Source organism: Archocentrus centrarchus, chromosome 18 (assembly GCF_007364275.1).
Source record: "Archocentrus centrarchus isolate MPI-CPG fArcCen1 chromosome 18, fArcCen1, whole genome shotgun sequence".
Classification (NCBI taxonomy): Eukaryota; Metazoa; Chordata; class Actinopteri; order Cichliformes; family Cichlidae; genus Archocentrus; species Archocentrus centrarchus.
Window position 1 is genome coordinate 1,938,188 of NC_044363.1, and position 23,617 is coordinate 1,961,804.

Here is a 23,617-nt window from a genome sequence, read left to right on the forward strand (position 1 = left end):
GTGATGTGAGCCAGCAGGCAATTGAAATGTTAAACCTTTGTTTATATCTTTTAATATGTTATTGTTTTGGCACTACACCAGAGCTTTTGCTGCAAAAGTGCAACCTTTTCTTTTGCTCCCAACAAGCAGCAAGAAAAACCCCTGAGACTTGCAATAATCCTCTGAGAGAACAAGCTAACATCACTTGCACAACTTCAGAGTAACACACTTACTCTGAACGGCAATTCTCAGCATTTCCAGCTCATTTACTTTCCCAAAAACAGACATTTCCTCTTTTTTTTTTTTTTTTTTTTTTGGCTCGTTGTTATTGTTGTCATAACGCTGCAGAATGTGATGTGAAGTAATGATTTAATATTTTCCACTTTCTGTTGCTGTTTATTTTCATGCTCAGCGGCTGCACTTGAGAACAAACATCATTAATTCACAGGGACAGGATGTAATGATAAGACGATGTGTTATGGAAAATTCAGCGTGTCTGCATCCTTTATTAAACAAGTTCAGTTAAAAAGCACAAAGCTCTATTTATTGTTCAAATAAGGAAGTGTCACCAGACTGATTGTTACAGGATATGAATGTGTTTGCTCACACATAAGCTCTTTTCATTGCACATATTGCAGTTTGGGTTATACTCATGCTTAAAAATCCCCTATTAAAGCCTCAGTGAGGACAACAATGAAGTAAAGAAACAGTATTTGCACCTTTTAACCTAAAAAAAATGACGAAATGCGGCAGCAGCAACACTTTTTCAAATGTCTCCCACACAGTCACATGTGCAGACATTAGACATGAGATATTATACTTTTAAATATAGTGGTGTGTTTGATATTTGGCTCTGGCAAGTTGTAGGCCCATTTCATCGAAAAATTGCCCACACACTGGAAAAAAAAAAAAAAAAGTCGAACTCTTCAGTTTGTTCCACTTGCAAAAGATGACACATTGTGAAAAAATGTGAGGAAAAAGAACTATCATCAGCACGACTTAGACCCGTGCAAGTCGGCAGAGAGAAATTACATCCATTTGTTTGTATTTAAAAAAATAAATAAATAAAATGCCCAAAGACGACTAGTGAAGTGCTTGTGTTTTGTTTGTGTAGTTGGTGCAGGTGATCATTAACACCACTCACCTGGAGCAGAGCTGCCACTTCTTGGAGGAGTTCATATCAAACATAACCAATGTTCCTCCTGACACAGTAAATGCTACCAAGCTGTACGGGACCTCCACGTTTAAGGTACGCGCACACACCTTCTCTTTGGTTCTGCTGTCCTCTTTCTCCTTCTTTCTTCTTCTTCTTCGCTCCTCAGCTGTTTTACTTTTTCTTCATTGCTGTTGTTTCCCCACTTTTTTTTTTCTTTTTTTGTCCTGGCATGCAGCATAAAGGCACACACAGCTCCTACATTGTCCTATAATGCTTATTTTATGTTCATTTTCTTTTTTTTCCCGTATTAGTTATGATTTTCTCTTGCAGGATGCTCGTCATGCTGCAGAGGCAGAGATCTACACCAGCCTAAACGCAAAGATCGATCAGTTCCTGCAGCTGGCCGATTACGACTGGATGGCCGCGGTGCCAGGAAGCGAGAACCTGGCTGCCAGCGACTACCTGATTGACCTGATTGCTTTTCTGAAGAGCACCTTCAGTGTCTTCACCAACCTGCCTGTTAGTACACACGAGCACACACACACACACACACACACACACACAGAGCGAAAGAAATGAGACAGAGTAGAGGTTCCCAACACAACGTACTTCCACAGAGCACAGAGAAGAACATAAAGTCTGAAGACGTTTAAGCTCTAGCAGCACTTGTACTATGAAGAACAACTTTATTGTTTGACCTGATAATAAATGACAATAAAGTTGTTCTGAATTGTGTCGATGTTGCTGCAGATTTGACGTCTTTGGATAATAAACTTTACAGCATTGAAACATTTTTTTGTTTTTTTTAAACTTTGTACTTTTTAGTTTTCAATTACACGAGCACACATGTCCACATCCTGTCATTATCACCTACATGGCTTGCATTTCCTTACACCTGACAGTGATTGGTTTGTAGGCGATGCCACTGTGGTGTTAATGTGGTAGGTTGCCTTCTGTCGCTGTTTGATAAATGGAGAAAATTGCATGCCTGCAATTGCTGCAGCAGTTTATCTCCAGATGGCCTTTCAAGCCTGTCATTGGTCTGAAAGCCCAAAGTACCATCCAGAAAAAAGTTTCTCATTTTATCAGACCAAGATTTGGCTGTTTGGTCCAGATCTCAGTCCATGGGAAGCCTCATAGCTGTAGTTTTGGTTTGGATTGACTAAGATGTGAAGGTGATTTTTTTTTTTTTTTTTTTTTAATTCATATTTTTTTATGTGAATGTTGCATTTTTGTAGTCAGTGCTGTTGAAGAGAAACAGAATGGAAGAGAAACACAAAATGTTGCTAATTGTCCAAAAAAAACCAAAAAACCCCAGTCCTCACTTTCTTATAAACTCATACCATTCACACATGTAATATTCACTGTTCTTAATTTGAGTGTAATTCTGTAATTAGAATATGTGTATTCACCGTATACATACCTGGAGTATTTAAAAGCCCTTCCTTATTAAACGCAAGCGTTCCATCACCACCGGTTAATAATTAAACCTGATGGGCAGTAAAATACAAAATACTGTCAGGTGAACTCCTGGTGCTGCAGCCTGGCCTTGGTTCCAGCTGTGGCCATGAAGACATTTGCTCAACATATCAACATTTTTTTTCCTTCCCGTCCCTGCTGGCTGTTCATACTGCAGATGTCACTAAAGACACGTTCACTGTATTTCAGCATCTAGCTAGCTCTACTGAAGTGGAGTGAATACAAACTGAGTGACTATTTCTGAAGTGGCACATAATTTCAAATACAACTTTTCAAACAATTTGGCAGATATAAACACGCACAACACTATTGGGAAGAAAGGTGCAAGAAAAGGACAGGAGAGGAATATGAAAGTTTATTTTCACAAACTCGACGCCTGAGTTCACGTTGTGCTTGTCATTTTGTGCTATTCAAAGTGTTTTTTTTTAATGAAAATACTAGACAGTGAAATGCAAATCAGTGCAGGATAAGCGGATTTGCAGTATTGTGGTACAGTTTACAGCAGTGGTGTAGAGCAGACTGTGTTGTTCATGTTCACTGTTGGGCTGAGTCAAGGATAGCAGTTGTCCTTTTAAATTTATACTTGAGATGTTGCTAGCCATGATGGCTCATGCAGCATCTGTCTGTCTATTTTCTGAATGCAGTTGACTAACCTCACAAAGAGCATCGAACATCGGAGCACCCCACTGGCCATATCCCACTCTTACCCCTGGTTGTATCTGTTTCAGTGCCTTTCATATTAATGGAATTAAATAAAATAAGCTGAAGTCTTCCTGTCTGTAAATAAGAAGGTGCAGCCTGAAATGTCCTTGAGGCCCACACAGCAGTATTGTGAGGAAGCTGTCAGTCAGCTTTAGGGGTGGGAATTGAAAAGGTTTCATTATACCATTGCCATTCTCAAATCTGCTTATCAGTATGGTTCTTTATCATTTATTGATTCTTGACCCAGTTTTATATGAGGAAACAAGTACACCTACACAGATTTTCATTGTCAATTTAACTGCTTTATTATCTAAAATCCCCAAAAGACCAGTGCCTAAAGCTAGATGTAGCAATAGTTTCTCAGTCAACATCTAAAATGGAGGAAATGAGAACATATTTGCAAGGCATTCATTCTCATTCAGACTTTTAGTCAAATTAAATTGTGTTAAGCATCTGTACAGATGAGCTGGGAAACAGGAGTAATGGTAGTGCTTGCAGTGCGCTTACATAGTGTCAAGTACATGGCACTCCTGAAAGTGAACCCCATGTAGAAAGATGTCAGCAAGTTACTTGTATTTCCACCTTATTTGAAATAATTATATTGCAGACATTACAACTAACAGTCTTGTCATCTTTCTTTGTGAAGCAGTGCTTTGGACGGCTTCATCCCCATTTACAGTCAGGGTACGCTGCCAGCACCTGCAGGCAGTGATGAAGGAATCTGATAAGTTCAGACACATACAATGCTTTGGAAAATTTGGAACTGGTTCTCAAGCAGTAATGGTTTTTGATTCCCATCCCTAGTTAATCTGGAATCCAAATGAATGGTTCAACTCAATTCTTTAGAGGTTACTATAATCCAATCAAATTCCTGGCCATACCATTTTCATGATCATCCAGAAGCTCATTTGGCTGTGCTTCCCATCAGCAGTTCTCCAAACAGTTTTCTAGTAGTTCAAAATACAATCAGGATTTTCCATCACTAATAACTTGACAGAAGTTTTTCTTTTTTCTTTTTGTGCTCACAGTTCAGGGCCAGGATTGCTTTATTTTGCTCTGCCATGCATTTGACCACCATTTATCAAACTACATGCTATGTAAACAAAGTAGTCACAATCTACGTTCCCAGAAACTTATTACCTTCATTGTTCCATCAGTTCGTACAGAGCTTGGAAAAAAGGCTCTCTCCTTTTCTGCTCCATCTTCATGGAACACACTACAGAAGGACTTGCAGCTCTCAGAAATGATCTCACCCACTGACTTCAAAATACTTGTCAACGATTTTGCTACATCATCCCTGGGACCCTGTTCTTGTTTTGTATGACTATTTTGCATTTTATTTACTATTTATTGTATTATTTTATTGTTGTAAATTTAGTATGTTTTGGAAACAGGTCTCTCTTGCAAATGAGACACTTGAGTCTCAGTGGGATTACCTGTATAAATAAAGGTTAAATTAAAAAAAACATTTTTTTAAATTACGAGAAGAAATCTCTGCGGGAAGCGCTCGAAAGCACTTCCGCTGCCCGAGACACACATTGAAGAAAAGCCTTACGTCGCCCCATGTGAGGATAATGTGAAACAGCACATTATTACAAATGACAAGGGGTTTAGTAACTGTGTTTCACATGGGTCACATTTATTCAAGACTACATACTCAGTGTGTTGGTGTGCGTTCATTCACCCGTCTCTCTTCGTGTTAGCTCAATGACTCACAGGCCAGCACAATCTGCTTTAGTTAAGTCATTAACGTGGAGTCTGCTAAGCTTATTAAAGTGAGTGAGCTGGTTGGGTCAGCACCACTAGATTATATACAGGCTCAGACTATTGACGCTGTTGCCCAACTGTAATGACATTACCCTCGGTCAGGATGTCACAGGGCAAAATTTACATTTTAGAGTGCATTTTAAAGCGTAAAGAAATCATTTACACTGCTCAAAAAATATTTAAGGGAACGCTTACATTACAGTAAAACTTACACTAAGTAAGTCTAAATGATTCTGGGAGGCATAAACCATTGTGAATCCATTTCAGCTGCTTTGGTGCAAATCAAAGTGACAACAGGTACACAGGAGAAGCGACAAGAAGACAACCAAGGGAATAGTTTTGCAGCTGGTGGTCAGACTGTTGCCCTCTCCTTTCTCTCCTCTCCGTTCAGCATAGCTCAGGTTAACAAACAAAAACTGTATTTTAACTCTTTGGAGCTTTTAATTTGTAACATTTTTTAGTGATCAGCTTTTCTACTCCCATTTTTACCGTGTAAGCATGCAAACTGATTCGAAGAGCCTTCCTAAAATACACACACACACACACACACACACACACACACACACACACACACACACACACACACACACACACATTAAGGCGTTAAGGTGATTTTTGCATGCAGATTGAATCCCAGAGGGTCATAAACACACATACACGTGTATGTGCCAAGTGTGTTCTAGCATTTCTAAGAGGCTTTTCCTACACCCCCACAAGCCCTGGACATGACCCCATCACACACACTTTAACACCGAGGGGTGGGCCTCCTAAGTAGATCAGATGCTATGAACCTATGATGCTGGGTGGTATGACCTCCTGGATTAAGAAGTGATTGTGTAAAGGAGTAGGGTTACACAGAATTGAATTAGATACTGCTAAAGTGAGTAAATGGGGTTACAGAGGCATAAATTAATAAATACTTTTATGCTGTCCCTGTATTCATGTTCTCCTGTTTATTTGGGTCTGAGTTAGCAGGAGGCAGCAGCCTAAAAAAAGATGCTTAGACCTCCCACTTCTGGGGGGCAGTACAGAGGTAATCCAGCCAAAAGATGCCATTTCTCCAGCATGTCCTGGGTCTGTCACATTCCCCAAAAACCTCACTGAGTTCTCACTAAAGTTGTACAGGGACCAAATACCACATAACATGGAGCCCAATACATACGAATGTCTTCTATTGTCCACCACACCATCTTCCATGCTTTAAAGCTGAAGATGGATAATTGGGACACTAAAAGTTTGGATCAATGGAGGAGGGCTGTTTTTGGAAGGAAACCAAGAATCCAAATAAAAAAATCCTACATGTTATGCAGCCAACAGTAAGCACACTGTAAAACAACAGAAACACCTGCAGAACCCAATCCGATAGGGAGCGAAGGATCAGCATGTTACAGAAACATTCCTGCAGCGATCAGCGCACTATGTATGCATGTGCTTATTTCAGCCGTTAAAACAGCTCTAAACTTATTAGTATTAAATGTGAAGGCTCTAAATGTATTAGGGTCATATTTCCCCAACAGCTTCAGAGCAGATTACACTTATCCATCTCATGCTTCAGTTTCAGTTCCTAGAAAGGAAAGCGTTTCCCTTTCCCAAAAGCTAATAATACTACTTCTACTTAGAAAAATGATCATAATCGAATTGGGCTCGATTTTTTTTTTTTTTTTTTTTTTTTTAAAGACAGAAGGGGGACGACATGAAAAGTCCTCTGGAGTGAAAACAATCATATGTATATTATAGAGGAAATTTTGGGCCAGCAACCCTTTGGTTTTATGGTTTATGGTCACTTTGATCATTGTTCTGCTGTGCTCTGAGATGTTTTGGCCACTGCTGCTGCCTGTGTGTCCACCAGATCTCCGTGGTGCTTCAGCACGTTGCACAAAGTGCCAGTTAAAGCCAGATTAGCATCATCTCAGGGGCCTATGTGTAATAAATACTCTGCACACACAGAGGTGAAAGAAGCTGCCAATGTCCTTGCAGTGATTTGATTGAGGAGGATTGTTTCCAGGCAGCCATTATACTCCAACTTTTTCTGTTCTTCCATTAATAACACATGACTTCTGATGCTTTGCACTCTGCTAAATTTTCCTGGTTTATGTTTCTTGCTTTAGGGAACACCCATAGAACACGCTACCTTACCGGTGAGTATCTGGGCTGTTGCTGTGACAGAGTGATGTTTACAAACCCCTGACTCACCTTGTTAACCCCTCAACCCTGACCTTAAATGTCCACACCAGAACGCATCGACCAGCATGTGAGATGAAAAGAGTGATGCACGTTTGCCTGAATCAGTGTTCATCTCTGTCCCAACCAGGGAAGGAAATGGTGGTTGGTCACCTGACTATTTTATTTGCATTTCAGCTACTGAACCGCATATTTTCGCAGGTTACAGAGTCAGATTATTGTAGGTTCAGTCATACTATAAAACCACTATGTTTTTTTTAGCTGTATATAAACAGCTGTGATTTAACGCTTTGTCTGACAGAGTTATCCAGTCTTGATTAGAGCATGTCTGGTAGGCTTGGGCGATATCGATGTATATTAGTGTAGATGGCCATTTAGAAATCTGCACTGTATTATTTTCTTTAATGTTGTCCAAAAAAAAAAAAAAACAAAAACCAACACACCTCAGCAGCTGAGCTCAGTGAGCTGTGAAGGATGTCAATGACTTTGTAACTAGTAACTGGTAACAGAGAATATTTTGAATATTTTGGGGTGTTTAGTCCAGTTGTTATCTGTGAATCAGTCAGGCAGAAATAACAAAGCTGACTATTTGCTGCTTAAAAGTTGTGGTTTATATGTTGCTGACACAGACAGCTGGAGAAACAACAGCCAAGTAGGGCTGTGCCGATGAAGGATGATGCCAGGAAGCAGCTATGGTCAAAGTGTAATAGCATTGATTTACCTAATTTCCCTATTGATGTATTAAATTAATATTATGCTGAGATTTGGGCAGCACAGTGGCATGGTGGTTAGCACTGCTGCCTTACAGCTAGAATGACATCCAGAGGTCTGGGTTTGATTCCACCTTGGCCCAGGCCTCTCGTTGTGTGGAGTTTGCATGTTCTCCCCGTGTCTGTGTGGGTTTCCTCCGGCAGTCCAAAGACATGCAGTTATTGGGGTTAGGTTAATTGGTGACTCTAAATTGCCCATAGGTGTGAATGTGAGTGTGGATGGTTGTCTTTCTGTCTTGGCCCTGCGACAGGCTGGTGACCTGTACAGGGTGTACCCTGCCTCTCACCCTATGTCAGCTGGGATAGGCTCCAGCCCCCCCACGACCCTGAACAGGATAAGTGGAAGATGGATTCATAAATTTTTCTTCATAAATCAAATCTCAGGCCATAGTTTCATGTCACTAATGACATGAAACTCATACCACCTCATATAATCAACACATGTTCATGCGTGGACCAATGCACACTTTGAAGTTTGTGTGTGTGTGTGTGTGTGTGTGTGTGTGTGTGTGTGTGTGTGTGTGTGTGTGTGTGTGTGTGTGTGTGTGTGTGTGAGAAGTGGCTATACAGATCCATCATAATCATCATCCAATGAGAGAAAACTGGACGTGGATATTTCTAACTTAAATCAACGTGTAATGTAACAGATGGTTGTTAATCTCCCTGAATTATTATTTTTTTCTTCACTAGGCATTTTTGTTGTGAAAAACACTGCTGTGGGGATGCCAGTTTAGCTCACTGGGTTGAGCAGACAACCCATATACCATAAGGCTAATGCGGAGGCCTGGGTTTGAATATGTCCTGAGGATATTTGCTACATGTGTGTTCCTCTGGTCTTTCTCACAGCTTTCTTGTGTTCTCACCACTGTCCTATAAAATAAAGGCTAAAATGTCCAAAAAATATATATTTAAAAACAAAATAAATTTCTGTGTATAGGAAGAGGATGTTGACAACTATAGGAGAGACAAGTGAGATATTTTATGCAGGGGAGGGAAATAAAAACCCCAAAAAACCCCCAACAAAACAAACTGGGTGACGGGAAGGTTTACAAGATAGTAGTGAGACCTGCTATGATGAATGGTTTGGAGAAGGTGGCACTAACAAAAAGAGGAGTATGAGCTGGAGGTGGCAGAGCTGAAGATGTTCAGATTTTTATTGGGAGTAACCAGGATGGACAAGATTGGAAATGAGTACATCAGAGGGACAGCTCAAGATGAGCAGTTTAGAGACAAAGTTAGAAAGGCAAGACTGAGATGGTTTGGACATGTGCAGAGGAGGGATAGTGGATATATTAGACAAAGGATATTGAATGTGGAACTGCCAGGCTGGAGGAAAAGATGAGCTTTGGTGTGATAGAGGAGGAAACTAGGGATGGAAGCAGATGATCCTCTGTGGCGACCCCTAAAGGGAGCAGCCAAAAGCTGATGAAGGGCAAATTAGTATTGGTCTGAGTTAATCAAATGAGAGTTGTGAATGTCATGACTTAATAAAGTTACAGCTGTGTCAATGTGAAAATGTTTCCTTATGCTGAAAGTGAGAAATAAACTGCCGGTGTGCGTGTTTCTTTCACCCGTGTGCTTTTCTTCAAGCGTGTTTGGGGACACTTTGCACATTAAAGACGGGGAATAGTGTTGCCATAATGGTAGGTTCCATCTGGCATTGGCGGTCATTGGCGATGCCACGAGGGTGGAGGTGAAAGGATGATTGGAGTATGAAGTAACAACCAACCCTACAACCATGTGGTCATAACATTATACTTCTTTGTACATCACCTGTAGCACATGTGCAGTTGGTACGTTGTAATGTAAAGTGTCTATGGATGAGACCATATGGTCACAAAAATTAGCAGGCAAGTGGACATCTGATGGCTCAGACCCAAGCAGACCCTAGTGCAGGGCTCTTCAACTCCAGGCCTCGAGCGCCCCTGTCCTGCAGGTTTTAGATGTGTCTCTGCTTCAACACACCTGAGTCAAATATAGAGGTCATTAGCAGGACTCTGGAGAACCTGACTGCATACTGAGGAGGTAATTCAGCCATTTGATTCAGGTGTGTTGAAGCAGAGACACATCTAAAACCAGCAGGACAGGGGCGCTCGAGGCCTGGAGTTGAAGAGCCCTGTCCTAGTGGATGCAGAAAGTATAATGGGCTCTTAAAGAGGTTCAGACTGCCAGTCTGTTCAATAGCTGCTGAAGTAATGAGTGCATCTTGCTAGCCAAGTAAATGAATGTTAGCTGATAAAATAGTGCTCCACACTCTTATCCACATAAGGTAACTACCAGCTTCAAAAAAAATCAACATGGCAGCAGCCAAAACGCCATTGTTAAAGCTTCAAAATGTGGAGTCCAAAAACAATGGGTGATGTCAAGTGTGGCTGCACCCTCGGTACTGAACCACTTGCTGGTGCTAATGGCTACGCCAGCTAGGTACCTGTGAAGATATCGATCCATTCCGTTAGCTCACAGCTGAAATTTTCAGCAGGGCGCAGTGCCGGGCAATCAACTGCTAGTATTTTCTGGTAGCAAAGTTGATTTGAATAGTTCCTCATCTCGACAGTGACTTCTGTCACCTGCAGCTCAGCTTCTCTTTTTTTAACACACTGGGGTATTATTTACATTGTCCTCCATAATGTTTGGGACAAGGATGTTTTTGAAGATTTGCCTCTGTACACCACAGTGGATTATAAATCAATCAAGATGTAATTGAAGTGCAGACTTTCAGCTTTAATCAAAGTGTTTTACATTTTACATTTTTTACATGAACTGTTTAAGAATTACAGCTGTTTTGCAGCCAGTGGCTGCTTGAGGACTAGAACCCATGGACATCAACAAATATTTCCTCCCTTGAGTTGCTCTGCTGGACCTTTATTGCAGCCACCTTCAGTTGTTGCTTGTTTGTGGGCCTTTCTGCATTGAGTTTTGTATTTAATAACTGAAAAGCTACTCTATTGGGTGAAGATCACGTGACTGACTTGGCCACTGAAGAATATCCCATTCCTCTGCCTTGAGTTGCTCTTGCGTTGCTTTTGTAGTTTGCATTGGATCATTATCCATTTACACTGTGAAGCCCTGTCCAATTAGTTTTGTAGCATTTGGCTGAATCTGAGCAGAGAGTGTATCCCCGTACACTTCACAATTCATCCTGCTGCTTCTATCAGCAGTCACATCATCAGTAAACACTAGTGGCCAGGTTCCGCTGACAGCCATAATGCTGCCTCCACCATGTTTGACAGATAATGTGGTATTCTTTGAGTCATAAGCTGTTTCTCTCCTTCTCCATATTTTTCTCTTCCCATCATTTTTACAGAACTGTTCAGGCTCTGTTAGATGTTTTCTAATCTGAACTTGTTGTTTAGTGTGATCAGTGGTTTGCACCCTGCTGTAAATGCTTTGCATATCCTTTCATGAAGGTGTCTCTTGATTGTAGACTTTGACAGTGACACACCAACTTGAGTGTTATTGACTTGGTTATATGTTGTGAAATTGTTTTCCCTTAACCATGAATATAATTGTGTCATCACGGGATTAAGTTGCTTTCTGTGGTCTTTCAGGCCTTTTGGTGTTGCTGAGCTGGTCGTTTGGTTCATTCCTTTTAACAGTGAGCCCGATTGATTTGGCCACTCTTAGTTTTTGCTCTCTCTGATTGTTTGATTTGGATTTTTTAGCCTAATGATGGCCTCCCATCTCTTTGGGCCTCTCACTTAAAATGTCATTAAAATTACAATGAAAAGCTATAAAATACAAATTAAACACTTTGAACAAAGTTCAGATATTATGTCTGCTTCATTTGTCATGTATTCACTAGAGGACAGGCCTCATCTGACCATCAAACTGCTCGTCCCATTAATTTAAAGCCTCTGAAAATGGGGGACTTTGTATAAAAATGGCTGTAGTTCTTAAACAGTTCAGACTAAGTGTTTTAAAACCCTTTGAGTTAGAGCTGGAAATTTGCACATCAATTACACAGTGTTTGCTTGATTGACAATCCACTGTGGTGATGTGCAGAGACAAACCTACAAAAATAGATTTTGTCCCAAACATTGTGGAGGACACTGTATGCCATAAACCCCCCCCTGTGTAACATCAGGAAGGTATGAAAAAATGGATACCGCCCAAGCCTAATGCCTGGTGCTCACTTTCTTCAGATTTTAGTCATAAGACAGCTTCTAATGAAACAAAGGGAAAAAGCCAATGAAAAGAATGTGTTGACCAAAAGACAAAAGAAATTTCCAACCCTGGTGTCTGTCAGATCAAATGTGGGTTGTAGTTCTTGAAGTAAAGCTGCTTGCAGTGTGTGTGTGTGTGTGTGTGTGTGTGTGTGTGTGTGTGTGTCAAGGTTACGGTCAAAGAAGAAAAAAAAAAAAAAAAACACAAAAATCCAGATTTCATTTTTGTGGTGTTTCTTGAGTGACATGAGCAAATACCTGCCTAGTGCCGAAATCTGTGATTCTTCCACAAGACTTGACCTGGACCTGCACCCTGCATGGTGATTTTTGAGATGGACTGTGTGAATCCGAGTCCCAGACACATAAGTAGTTCCCATTTTTAGAATTTTTTCCAGGTCATGAATCAGATTAAGCACCTGTAACCCTTCAGATTTAGCCAGAATGCTCTCGTATCCCCTCATTGCAGATTTAGGTGAAGAAGCACTACAGCTGGGTGTCGCTCTGCAATGTCATGTTTTCTTTCTTTTTCTTTTTTTTGCTGTGATCCCACCTCTTGACTTTTGGCTGCCCTGGCTGGCTGTTCATTTGACTGACAGGTTTCTGGATGGACAGAGAGCATATTATACACCATGTCAAATCAGTTCCAGGAGTTGTGAATCAGTGCGTTTGTGGCATTGTGAAACACTGACTTACGGTGCTGTTGTGTTTATAACTCAGCCTGCTTTTAGCATTATGAGGCTGGACTTGAATTCAGATGGGAGCACTTCAAAACAAGCTCTGTCCAAAAAAAGGGAGTCACACATGAGTCTATAATGCTGAACACTTTTACATATGAGGCTCTGGTTGTTCTAACAAATCTATCAATCGTCTTTTGAATGTTTTTATTGAAAGATCGTGATCAAATTTAGCTTGAACATGACCTAAGGTTAAAAAAAAAAATGAAAATCACCCCCTTTTAAAAATATGTGAGTTTAAACCTTGTGTTTATTTGGCCTGTATTCAGGTACCTGTCTTGCCTCAGCCTCTGCTGGAGTAATGTGTCTGGCCACACACAGGGATTTATTTACCCCCACGACGAGACCGCAAATACCCCGTATAATTTCTTCTCAGGTTTGCTGCACAGGAACCTGACAGTCAGCATGAGCTGGACATTTTTTTTTTAACTACTTTAAAGCCTGTACACACCATGATTCAGAGTTTATATATTCACCTTCATCAGCAATAACTAGAAGTAATTGTTTTCTGTATGACTTTCAGTCTCTCACATCGTTGTGGAGGAATTTTGGCCCGTTTGGCTCTACAGTGTCGCTTCAGTTCATTTGTTTATGCACAGCTCTCCTAAGGTCCCATCACAGCATTTCAGTCAGGTTGACGTTCAGACTTTGGACCATTGCAACTCCTCGATTCTTTTTCAGCCATGCTGTGGTAGATGTGCTGCTGTGTTTGGCATGACTGCCCGGTTACATGACCCAGTTTCAGCCAAGCTTTAGCTGTCAGACAGACTGCCTCACATTTGACTCTAGAATACTTTGGTATACAGACAAGTTTATGGTCAACTCAGTGACTGTAAGGTCGCCAGGTCCTGTGGCTGCAAAACAAACCCAAATCATCACCCCTCCACCACCGTGCTTAATAGTTGCTATGAGTTCTTTGTGCAGATATGAGGTGTTTTAGTTTCTCCAGACATGGTGTTGTACATTATGGCTGAACATCTCCTCTTTGACCTCATCTGTCCAAAAGATGTTCCAGAAGTCTTGTTGTTTGTTCACTTGCTGAACTTTTCAAACCTAAGCTGTGCTTCCATGTTCTTTCTAGACTTTCTAACATGAACTTTACCATTTACTGTAACATGCTGACCGTGGCCTGTAGACTGAGATGTGGCTCTTGGGCTTTTTTATTGTTTCTCTGAACATTGCCCGGTCTGACTTTGGGCTGAATTGTGCCATTTCGTTAACACACAACTGAAGGCTCCAGACCAGCAAACTGCCCAAACTCTGCTTTTATAGAGATGTTCCCACTCGCTGATGATTGATTAATCAGGTTCAGTTGATAAGCAGATCCTGGCTATAGATGGAAATTGTTAACAATTAGTTGGTGAACATGAATACTGGTGTGGCCGGATGTGTTGTGGGTAATGCCACATAGTATGTGCTTCATTTGTAAAGTAGAAATTGTTGGCTAGTAAATTTATGAGTCAGTCTTAGAAGCTGATGGAATTAAGATTGAATCATTCACGCTTCAGATTAAACTAATGAAACAATGGTTACTCTTTCCCAGCTGCAGAGAGAAACTGTCTGGCGCTCTAACTTTCTCTGCTGTTGGGTTTTGGAAGGAAGCAAACAGAAGGTTTATCACAGATTCTGTTGTTGCCAAAAAGGCTGATGGAAGGGTGTAGATGTGTGTGGAGTGATAATGATTTGTGGGTTTGTCACTGTGGACAACTTGTATTGCATGTAAAAACTCTTTAATATTGAGATCAGAGATTAATGCATGTTTGAAAGTACCTTAAGGTGAATTTTCATCTCAACAGTGAGACAAACAGATGTTTCATTTTCCTCCGTGTGCGTTCCTCCTTTTCCTTCCTCTTTCTTGATTACTCACCCCCCACCCCATGTCGTCTGTCTCACCGCCTGACCCCGCCAGTCTCGTCCCCATCCTTTCCCCTCACCTCTTTCCCTCCACCTTGCCTGCTTCCTTTCTTTCTTGTCTATTTGTTCAGCCGTTAGGCACTGAGTAGATTTTAATGAGCTCTTTGATGAACGTCTCTCGTTAGTTAGAAGGAGGGATGGAGGTGGGAGGATGGAGGAGAAGCATCACTTGTTTTTTTGGTTTCCTTTTCTTGGCATTTTTCCTTCCTTAGTAAGCCCGCCCCCTCGCTCGTTACATATTTCTGTTCTTGAATCCTTTCCTTGCATTCCTCTGTCCTCAGCTTACCTTTCCTTTGCTCAGCTTCCTCACCTTTTACATCCTCTTCTTTTAGCAGTTTCTCCTTTTTCCTTGCCGTTCTTTTCCTTCTGTCTCCCTTTTATATATTTTCTATGTCTTCTCTTCACCCTTAATTGCCTTATTTTGTCCTGTTTCCTCACTTTCCTTTACTTGCATTCATTTTTTTCCTTCATTTCTTCACCTTTTCTTTCAGTTCTTTGTCACTCTTGCTTTCTTTCTTTTCAGCATTTTCACCTTTTCTCTGCTTTCTTCTCTTTTTCCTTTTTAATTTACATTTACGTTCCTCACCGGTAGGCCTTTCAGTCATCCACATTTCCTCACCTTCCTCTGTAGCTGTCATCTTTCCGTTCCGTTGTCCTCTCTTCCTCTCCCCAGCTTTCCTCACCTGCTGTCATATTTTCCTTTCTTTCTTCTCTTTTCCTCTTATTTGCTTTCTTTTGTCATTACCCTTTCTTACCTTCCACCTCCTTGCTTTCTTTCACTTCCTTTTTTCACTTTTCATCACCTTTTCTTCTTTTTTCGTAACTTTTTCCTTCCCCTCACTCCCTTTGTTACCTCACCTGTGCACCTTTGCGCTTTCTTTTCCTTACCTTTCCATTTTGTCTTCTCCTTTTCTTCTTTCTTTTAGTCTTTATTTTACCTTCTCTTCCCCCATTCTTTTCTTTCTCCCCTTGTCTTTTTATCATCCTTCCTCACCTGTGCCTGTCCTTCTTTCCTACCTTTTATCTTTTCTTTCCTAACCTTTCCTTCACTTGCCTTTCTCAAATTTTCCTCATGCCTTTTCTTTTCCATTCCTTTTCCCACATTTCTCTTCAGTTGTCAGTTGTTTTTTCCCCAACTTTCCACTTTTTTTTCCTTCACCTTTCCTCTTTACCCCTTTTTCTTTATCATCTTATACTTTCCTCTCCTTCCTCCTCTCCACTGTGCCTCAGGCTAATCGTTCCCAGTTGTCTGCACTGAAGTCCAAGGCAATGCCATTTTTGTAAGAAATACCTAACTGTGTGTGTGTGTGTGTGTATATATATGTGTGTGTGTGTGTGTGTGTGTGTGTGTGTGTGTATATATATATATATATATATATATATATATATATATATATATATATATATATATATATATATATATATATATATATATATATATATATAATGTGTCTGTGTGTCAGCTCATCCATGCTTGGGACATGTAAATAGAATTAGTTCATTTCACGCTCAGTCTCACCCGATGATAATTGACCCCCGAGGTTGTGTGAACGCTTTGTGTGTGTGTGCGTGCAGAGTTCAGAGGCCAGAGTTGTATTGGAGGATATCCGGCCAGTCGTAGGTGTGTGTTTCTCAAACATATGTGCTCGCACGTGTGCGCCTTGTGTATAATTTGATTTTCCCTGTGAGGTGAAGGCTGCCTCTTGAACAAACTGCGCTCCAGACTCTTTCCTGACTTGGACCTCAATTCATGCGCAGCTACAATTAGATCTTTTTTCTTTCTTTCTTTTTTTTTTTTTTTTTTTTTTTGCTGCTGTCAGGTTTGTTATATAAGATAAGATGAATTTTATGGATCTCTGAGGGGAAACTAGTTTATTATAGCGGCAGCGACTTGAGCTCCTGCCTGGAAAACTGAGGAAATGGTATTAAAGTGTGTCACTGAAAAGAAAAAAAAAGACTTGATTAAATCGTTGCTTAATGACGGCCAATAATTTTAACTAATGTGTCTGTTAATGTTCTATTTTGTTTTTCCTTAATTTCACATTTCCTGGATGTATTTGGGAATCAGTGGGAGGGTATTTTCAGGGATAGGAAAAGTCTGGGAGCTTGGCCATTACTCAGGATTTTTACGAGGGGATCAATTGAAAGGATAATTAATGTGCTGTGCTCCTTGTTTCATTCATTCATTAATGTTTGGATAATCACTGCGGGTTTCCATCCCAAGTCTAGACGCCAGATTGCGTGGACATTGTGCAGAAAAACATTAGCAAACAAGACCAAAGATGATGCTAAAGTTATGATTAGAACTGTGCTTACGCGTTTCATTCCAAATTAGACCGTTTGCACAGTGGTGCGGTGGTTAGCACTGTCCCCTCACAGCAAGACGGTTCAGGGTTTGAAGCCACTGGCCTGCTGGGTCCTCTCTGGAGTTTGCATGTTCTCCCTGTGCCTGTGCGGGTTCTCTCTGGATACTCCGGCTTGCTCCCACAGTCCAAAGGCATACTTGTTAGGTTAATTGTTGATTCTGTATTGCCTTAGTTGTGAATGGTTTTCTGTCGCTCTTTGTTAGCCCTGTAATAGACTGGTGACCTGTCCAGGGTGTACCATGTCTTTTGCCCTGTGGTAGCTGGGATAGGCTCCAGCGACCCCATCATCCCTAATCACCCACAAACCCTATCTGAGAAGAAATGGATGGAATGGATCACTGATGGTACAACATGCACGTAGCTTCCAGGTCTGAAAAGTGAAACCAGTTTGAAAGTGCCTTAAACCTGCATTCAATAGCTATGGACAAAAAGACTTCCGGTCTTATAGAAGGCTAGGGGGCAGTAGTGACTCGTGTGGTAGAGCAGGTCATCTACCAATCAGAGGGTCAGGAGATTGATTCCTGGCTCCTCCTGTCTATATGTCGAAGTATCTTTGGGCAGGATACTGAACCCTGAGTTGTCCCTGATGCATCCATCAGAGTATGAATGTGTCTGTGTATGAGACTTGTAGAAAGTGCCTTTGAGTGCTCAGATTGAGTAGAAAGGCACCATGTACGTGCCATTCCATTTATCATTTACGGCTTTTTGTCTTGTCCCCTGTAAATTGATTATTAGCTAATGAGCATGCGGTTTCACAGTCAGATCCGACCCTCCGTGTCACATCCATTTCCAGGCTCCAGAACGGGACTCCAGAAATCACAGGGTGACTTCACGTTAGTTATGTCCATCTTTTACACTGTGTGCTGGATGTGTGGATAGTTATAACATCGCTGTTTGGACCATTATCAGCTTTGTATGACACAGAAAAAAGCAGAATTTTGTGTGGATGCTGCTGTTTGAGACTTGGATGAAGAGGCTGCTTGCAGGTGCTGACGTATCGTAGCTGTGAGCAAATAGTTGATGGGCTGGCAGGCTGGGAAACGGATTTGACTGTGTTTCTACTGTCTGTCATAGTTGAAGTCATTTGGAAATGGGAGTACATCTCTTCATAAATCCTTAACCAGCCAGTCAGCATGTTTTATTGACAAAATCAACATTCCTGTAAAAAAACCAAAAGGATTTGTTATTTAAATGCAGATGTATTATAATTCTGTATTTTACTGATTTATTATTTTTGTTGTTTTTTTTTTTTAGAACCCGTTCTGTATGTAATGTATTTTGTTGTTTAGCTACTTTCACTCCTGCAGGTCAGGCCAGCACACCCACTGGTCAACAGTGTTGGATCAAATTACTTTGAAATTTCTGCTTTTGAATACAGGTGTATGTGGCTTTTTGGCAATCAGAAAAATATAGTCAAGCTTTTTTTTTTTTTTTTTTTTTTTTTTTTAAAAAAAAAAGGAATATACATACTTTTGTCTTTTCAAAATCACACCAGTTTGCAAAATAGAAAAAAATAAATGCAGCCACTCAATTTTCCACAAATATTTTTGTTTTTTTTGTACATCACAAAACATTTATGCATATAAAATGCAGGTTGCTGTTGCAAACAGGAGTGCAGGTTATTCAGTGTTACTGAAAAGAAAAAAGAGCTTCTTTATCCATAAATCATTATCAAAAAGCAAAAATGCATATTAGTCCTGGTGAACTGTGTGAATCACGTTCCCCTTACAAAACATGCTGCACAGGTGCCCTGTATCGTCCTTAAGATGTAATCAGGTGTTTTCTATCACTGTAATTTATAGCTACTGATTATAGCTACTCATTGTTGAAATGTGATTACTGGACAGATTAGCTGATTTTTTTTTTTTTTTAGTTTTGTTTGTTTGTTTCTTCGTGCGGTATCTTTAGTATATTTGTTGAAGTCTTGCAAAATTTTACATTCATATGTAACTTTTATGAGTTATAGACTCTTGACGTTGCCTAATATGAGAAATATATTGCCGTTAAAATTGCCTTTTGTGCCGTATTTTTTAGCTTTTAGGTGTGGGAGATAGAAACCTGCAATTTTCAGCACTGAAATCTTTCAGAAAGTTTATTTTTTCTATAATCAATTTGGAGCATCAATGTTATCATATTTTCAACAGCAAAACTGCACCAATTTATTAGAGCCTGTCCGATATGGGATTTTTAAGACCAGTACTGCAATTCAAAAACGCGATATTCCGTAATATTGACCAGGTTTTTTTTTTTCTTTGTTTTTACATACTTTCCTAACTTTAGTTATGTGTAGTTATTTTTGAGTCCTTACTAAATTAATTATCATATTAGCAGGTTAAAAATATAATGAAATATCAGATTTTTATATCATCAGATTTCGGGAGGAGGCCCAAATCCTTTCAGGGTTGCATCAATAAGGGCACCTGGAGTTTAAAAAAAAAAAGAAATCTGCCAAATCAAATGCAGAGCTACCCACTGTGATGTCTCCTTGCATTTCAGGGATGTTTCATCTGTCCCTGGAGCAAACTTGCAGTGCATTCTGGGTCACCGTATCACCATGTGGGATACATGGCTGGTCAAACCACATTATCTACATTTACCTACATTTTGACACCACGCTTGTGATTTTCTAATATAGTGATGGGCGTAAATTTCCTCATATCTATCTGAGAAATTACTCGGAATTAATCAGTGTAGAAATAAATCCCTTAATGTTAATCTGGGAGGGTAATTGATCACATTGTTTGCCCTCGTGATTGGCAGATCAGATCAAAACACAAATAACGAGCTTTAGTTGAATTGCAAGGAGCTAAAATGAGTAAAATTCAGTTCATTTGACCTTTATTGCACACTAACAATTGCAGGGTGATATAAACAGTTTGTTCACTGTGTATGAACATTTGCAAACAACACAAGGAAACAGTCACATGTGCGATTAGGGCCGTATAAACACTGGATTCACACCAGCACCTTCGTACTTGTGCATAATTACGCAAATATAAATGTTGTGTGTGTATTTTCACTTGCTGCCTGTATACACGTGTGTTTAGTTTCACTGTGTGATTAATGAAGGTGGTTAAATATGCAGGGCTTGAAATAAAAGGCCCCGCATTTCTTATTAATCACCCCTAAAGTGCGTTGGTGTCAGCCGGACACATCAAAGTCACGTCAGGATTAATACGTGTAATCAAGGCCTTCAGGGAAACTTCCTCTGTTCTGAACTTCACTCAGAGTTTACAAGGTTAAGATGATCTTTTAATAGACTTTATTTCCCCTTTTTCCTGAATTGTACTCTCAAAATTACACGTTGTCAACACCATGTTGATGATACTCTGGAAAAGAGAATTAAATCAGATCCTCTTTTTTTTTTCTGTTCCCACTGTACTTTTGTTCTTTCACACAGCTTTTTCTTTGTAAGCTTTACCACCTCTTCCCCTTTTCATCTCTTCTTCATTTTGTTGGTTTGCAGTCATAGGGGTCAAGCTCAAGGCCACGGCTAGTCAGTGAGACTACACACACACACTCAGAAAATTAAACACGTTGTTGTTTCTGTATTAATGTGTTGTCATGGACTTCCTTATCCGCTGCATTTATTCTTTTTTTTTATGCCACTTCATCACTTTGACTGCACATGAACGCAGCACACTTCACTCTTATTGCTCTGTGTACAATTTAAAAAAAAAAAACATGATAAAGTGCACCTGAACTGTGCATCACAGCTTCTTTAGTTGTGTGTGGTGTTTGAGGCAATGACCTGTAAAGGTCTTTTTTTTTTGCATACAGTCACAAAACTATAAAAAAAACAATAAAAAGAGTTTCACCTGCAGCACAAACTGAACTGGGGTCAGAATGATGCTAAAAAAACCAACTTTTGGAACTACACTTTAGTTTTTGGGGCAGCTTTTTTTAAAGTGTGCGTTCAGATGAAACTAAACACACGCTGGTTGCAGATTACTTTGAAACTAAAATCCAGACCATAAGATTTGATTTAATATCAAGTTAAAAGGTTTTTGTTGTTCACATCCTTCAGTTTGTTGTTGCAGGTGTTTGCGTGGACAATAATACTGAGGTGCACATGAAGTGAGACACTTTAGATTTCTGGTTAGAAATCAAAAGAAGAAAATGTTTTAAAAAGGGGTGTAATTCAAGAAAGAAGTGTGTACCCCCTCACCTCTCTTACCTGCCTTCTTTCTCTCTTTCTCAGGGTAAAGTCGCACAGACGGCGTGCATGTCGGCCTGTAAGCACATCTCCACCTCCCTCATGCAGCTCCTGCTTGACCCGGAGGTTCGACAGATCTCCATGGGCGCTCTGCACCAGCTCAACACCGACGTGAACGAGTGTGAGAGTGAGTGTCGATGCTCATGTTTGTCGCCATTTCTGTAACTATTCCATTACTGTGTTTTTGGATGTTGAATTATATTTTTACCGAAATGTGAAAAGGTTTACAGTCTTACAGCAACACAGTAGTTTAATTTAATTACGTTTTTTTTTAATGTCACCAACATTAACACATTTTATTGGTTTCATTGGTTAACGTTATGTTTTTTTTTTCCTGGAAATTGATCTTTTAGTTGTTTTTCACACAGACGTTTTGCAAAGATTGTGGTTGGAAGTTTGATTTCTATTGACACACTAATTCAGAAGATAAATAATCTGTTTTTCAATGCAACATTTGTGACTGAAACATTTTGTTTGGTACAGTTCCTTTAACTCCTTCGTCCTCCTGTGCATCATTCTTGGTCTATTTCTTATTTTCCTTCCTTTTCTTTTTTTCACACGCGTACGCATTTACCTTTTAATCCAAGTTTAAAACTAAAGAGGCTGTTTTCAGATCAGTGTCCAGTTATAGATGCATTTTTCTTTGAATTAAAACACTTAAAGTCACACAAAGATATTAATCAGATAATACCTTTTTTTTAAAATGAGCTTGCCATAGGACCATGTTTGCAGTTTGCATCTGAAGGCACAGGGGGCGCTATGGAACAACCAATTACATGGTTGAGGGAGAGCATCTCTGATTCTCCCTTCTCTAAAAATCTTGAATTTTCTTGCTCTTCTGTCATGTTTCCTCAGATGCATCCTTATCCTCCTCCTTACCTCCCAACGCTTTCCTTCCCATCCTCACGTCTCTCCCCCACTTTTTCCCTCATTTCTTTCTTTCCGTTCCCTCTCCTCCTCCCCATGCTCAGAGCGGCAAAGATGCAGAGTTTGCAGATAAAGGCGGGCAGGGAATGAAAGAGCGCAACGCGTCGCTGGCTCGGTTTTTACATGATCAAGGCTCTTAGAGTCACAGCGCGGGTCACACTGTCTGTGAGCATGCTCGTGACATGATGCGCAGTGACATGCGTGCAGTGCTGCAGAGGGGTTAGCAGGTTACAGAGTTAGTCTTTCAGGACAGATGGCAGGGTGGGGGGAGAGAGACTGGGAAGAAAGTGGCACTGATGGGACAGAAGATGGATAGAAGAAAAGGAGAGTAAAAGTTAATTCAAAACCCTTGGGGGGGGGGGATGCAAGATGGAGGAAAGAGGCGGTGGAGATGGAAAGGGGGGTTAAATATCAGGGAAAAGGATAAGTGAAAAAGCAGAAAATGAGAGTAACAGGAAAGGGGGAACAAAAGAAGTGGATGAAATGAAAAGTGGATAGATTAAATGGAAGAAAAGGGGGGGGATAAGAACCTGTTATTCTGTTCAAATATAATTTCTAAAAGCTGATGGGATTATATAAATAAGCTCAATTTGAAGGCTTTGAAGTTAAAAAAAAAGTGGTTTAAGAGGAAGAGAGTGCAGTGAAAAAGGGAATATTTGAAGAAAGTGTGAGAGCAGTGGTTCAGGAACGAGTGAAACATTAAAAAAAAGATGAAAATAAGGTGTTTACAATAAAAGGACATAACAGATTAGGGTGCAAGGTGGTTGAGGGACAGGCGGGCAAAGAAAATGGGATTAAATGAGAGCGGTGTGAAATTAATCAAATGAAAATTAGGAGAAGGGGAGACAAGACAGACAGAGGGGAGACCAGAATGCATGGATGAGAGGAGGGATTAAATGAAAATTAACAGTGAAGTTGGAAAAAAAAAAGGAGGAAGTGAGGGAAGAGAGCACAAGAAAGCCGGATTAGAGTTTGAATAAAGGAAGGAATTTCAGGATGACGAGGGATAAAGAGAAAAAAGGAAGGTACAGATGAATGGATACGATCACCGGGGAGTGAGAAAACGTGAGGTGGAAAAGGAAGATACGGCAGAGTTCGCAAAAAGCCGACGAGCACGGATGGAGAGAAGGAAAAGCAAAATTTGAGAATAAGTAGTGCGAAACTCCAGGTTTGAACTGTGCGGTGGGCAGAGAATGGAGTGGCAACCAAAGGCCGTCGAATGCCAGTGAAATTTGGAGACTTGTAGCGATGACGGTTGCTGCC

The 23,617-nt window shown here is 40.3% G+C and overlaps 1 protein-coding gene across 1 annotated transcript in view; it reads left to right on the forward strand.

Annotated features, from left to right (window-relative positions):
• LOC115797611 (exocyst complex component 6B-like) overlaps positions 1-23,617 on the forward strand; it is a 91,199-nt gene that overhangs the window by 26,005 nt on the left and 41,577 nt on the right. The window contains exons 7-9 of the mRNA XM_030754209.1: positions 1,094-1,228; positions 1,466-1,654; positions 21,413-21,554. Coding sequence (XP_030610069.1) covers positions 1,094-1,228; positions 1,466-1,654; positions 21,413-21,554 — 466 coding nt within the window. The remainder of the gene's footprint in view (positions 1-1,093; positions 1,229-1,465; positions 1,655-21,412; positions 21,555-23,617) is intronic.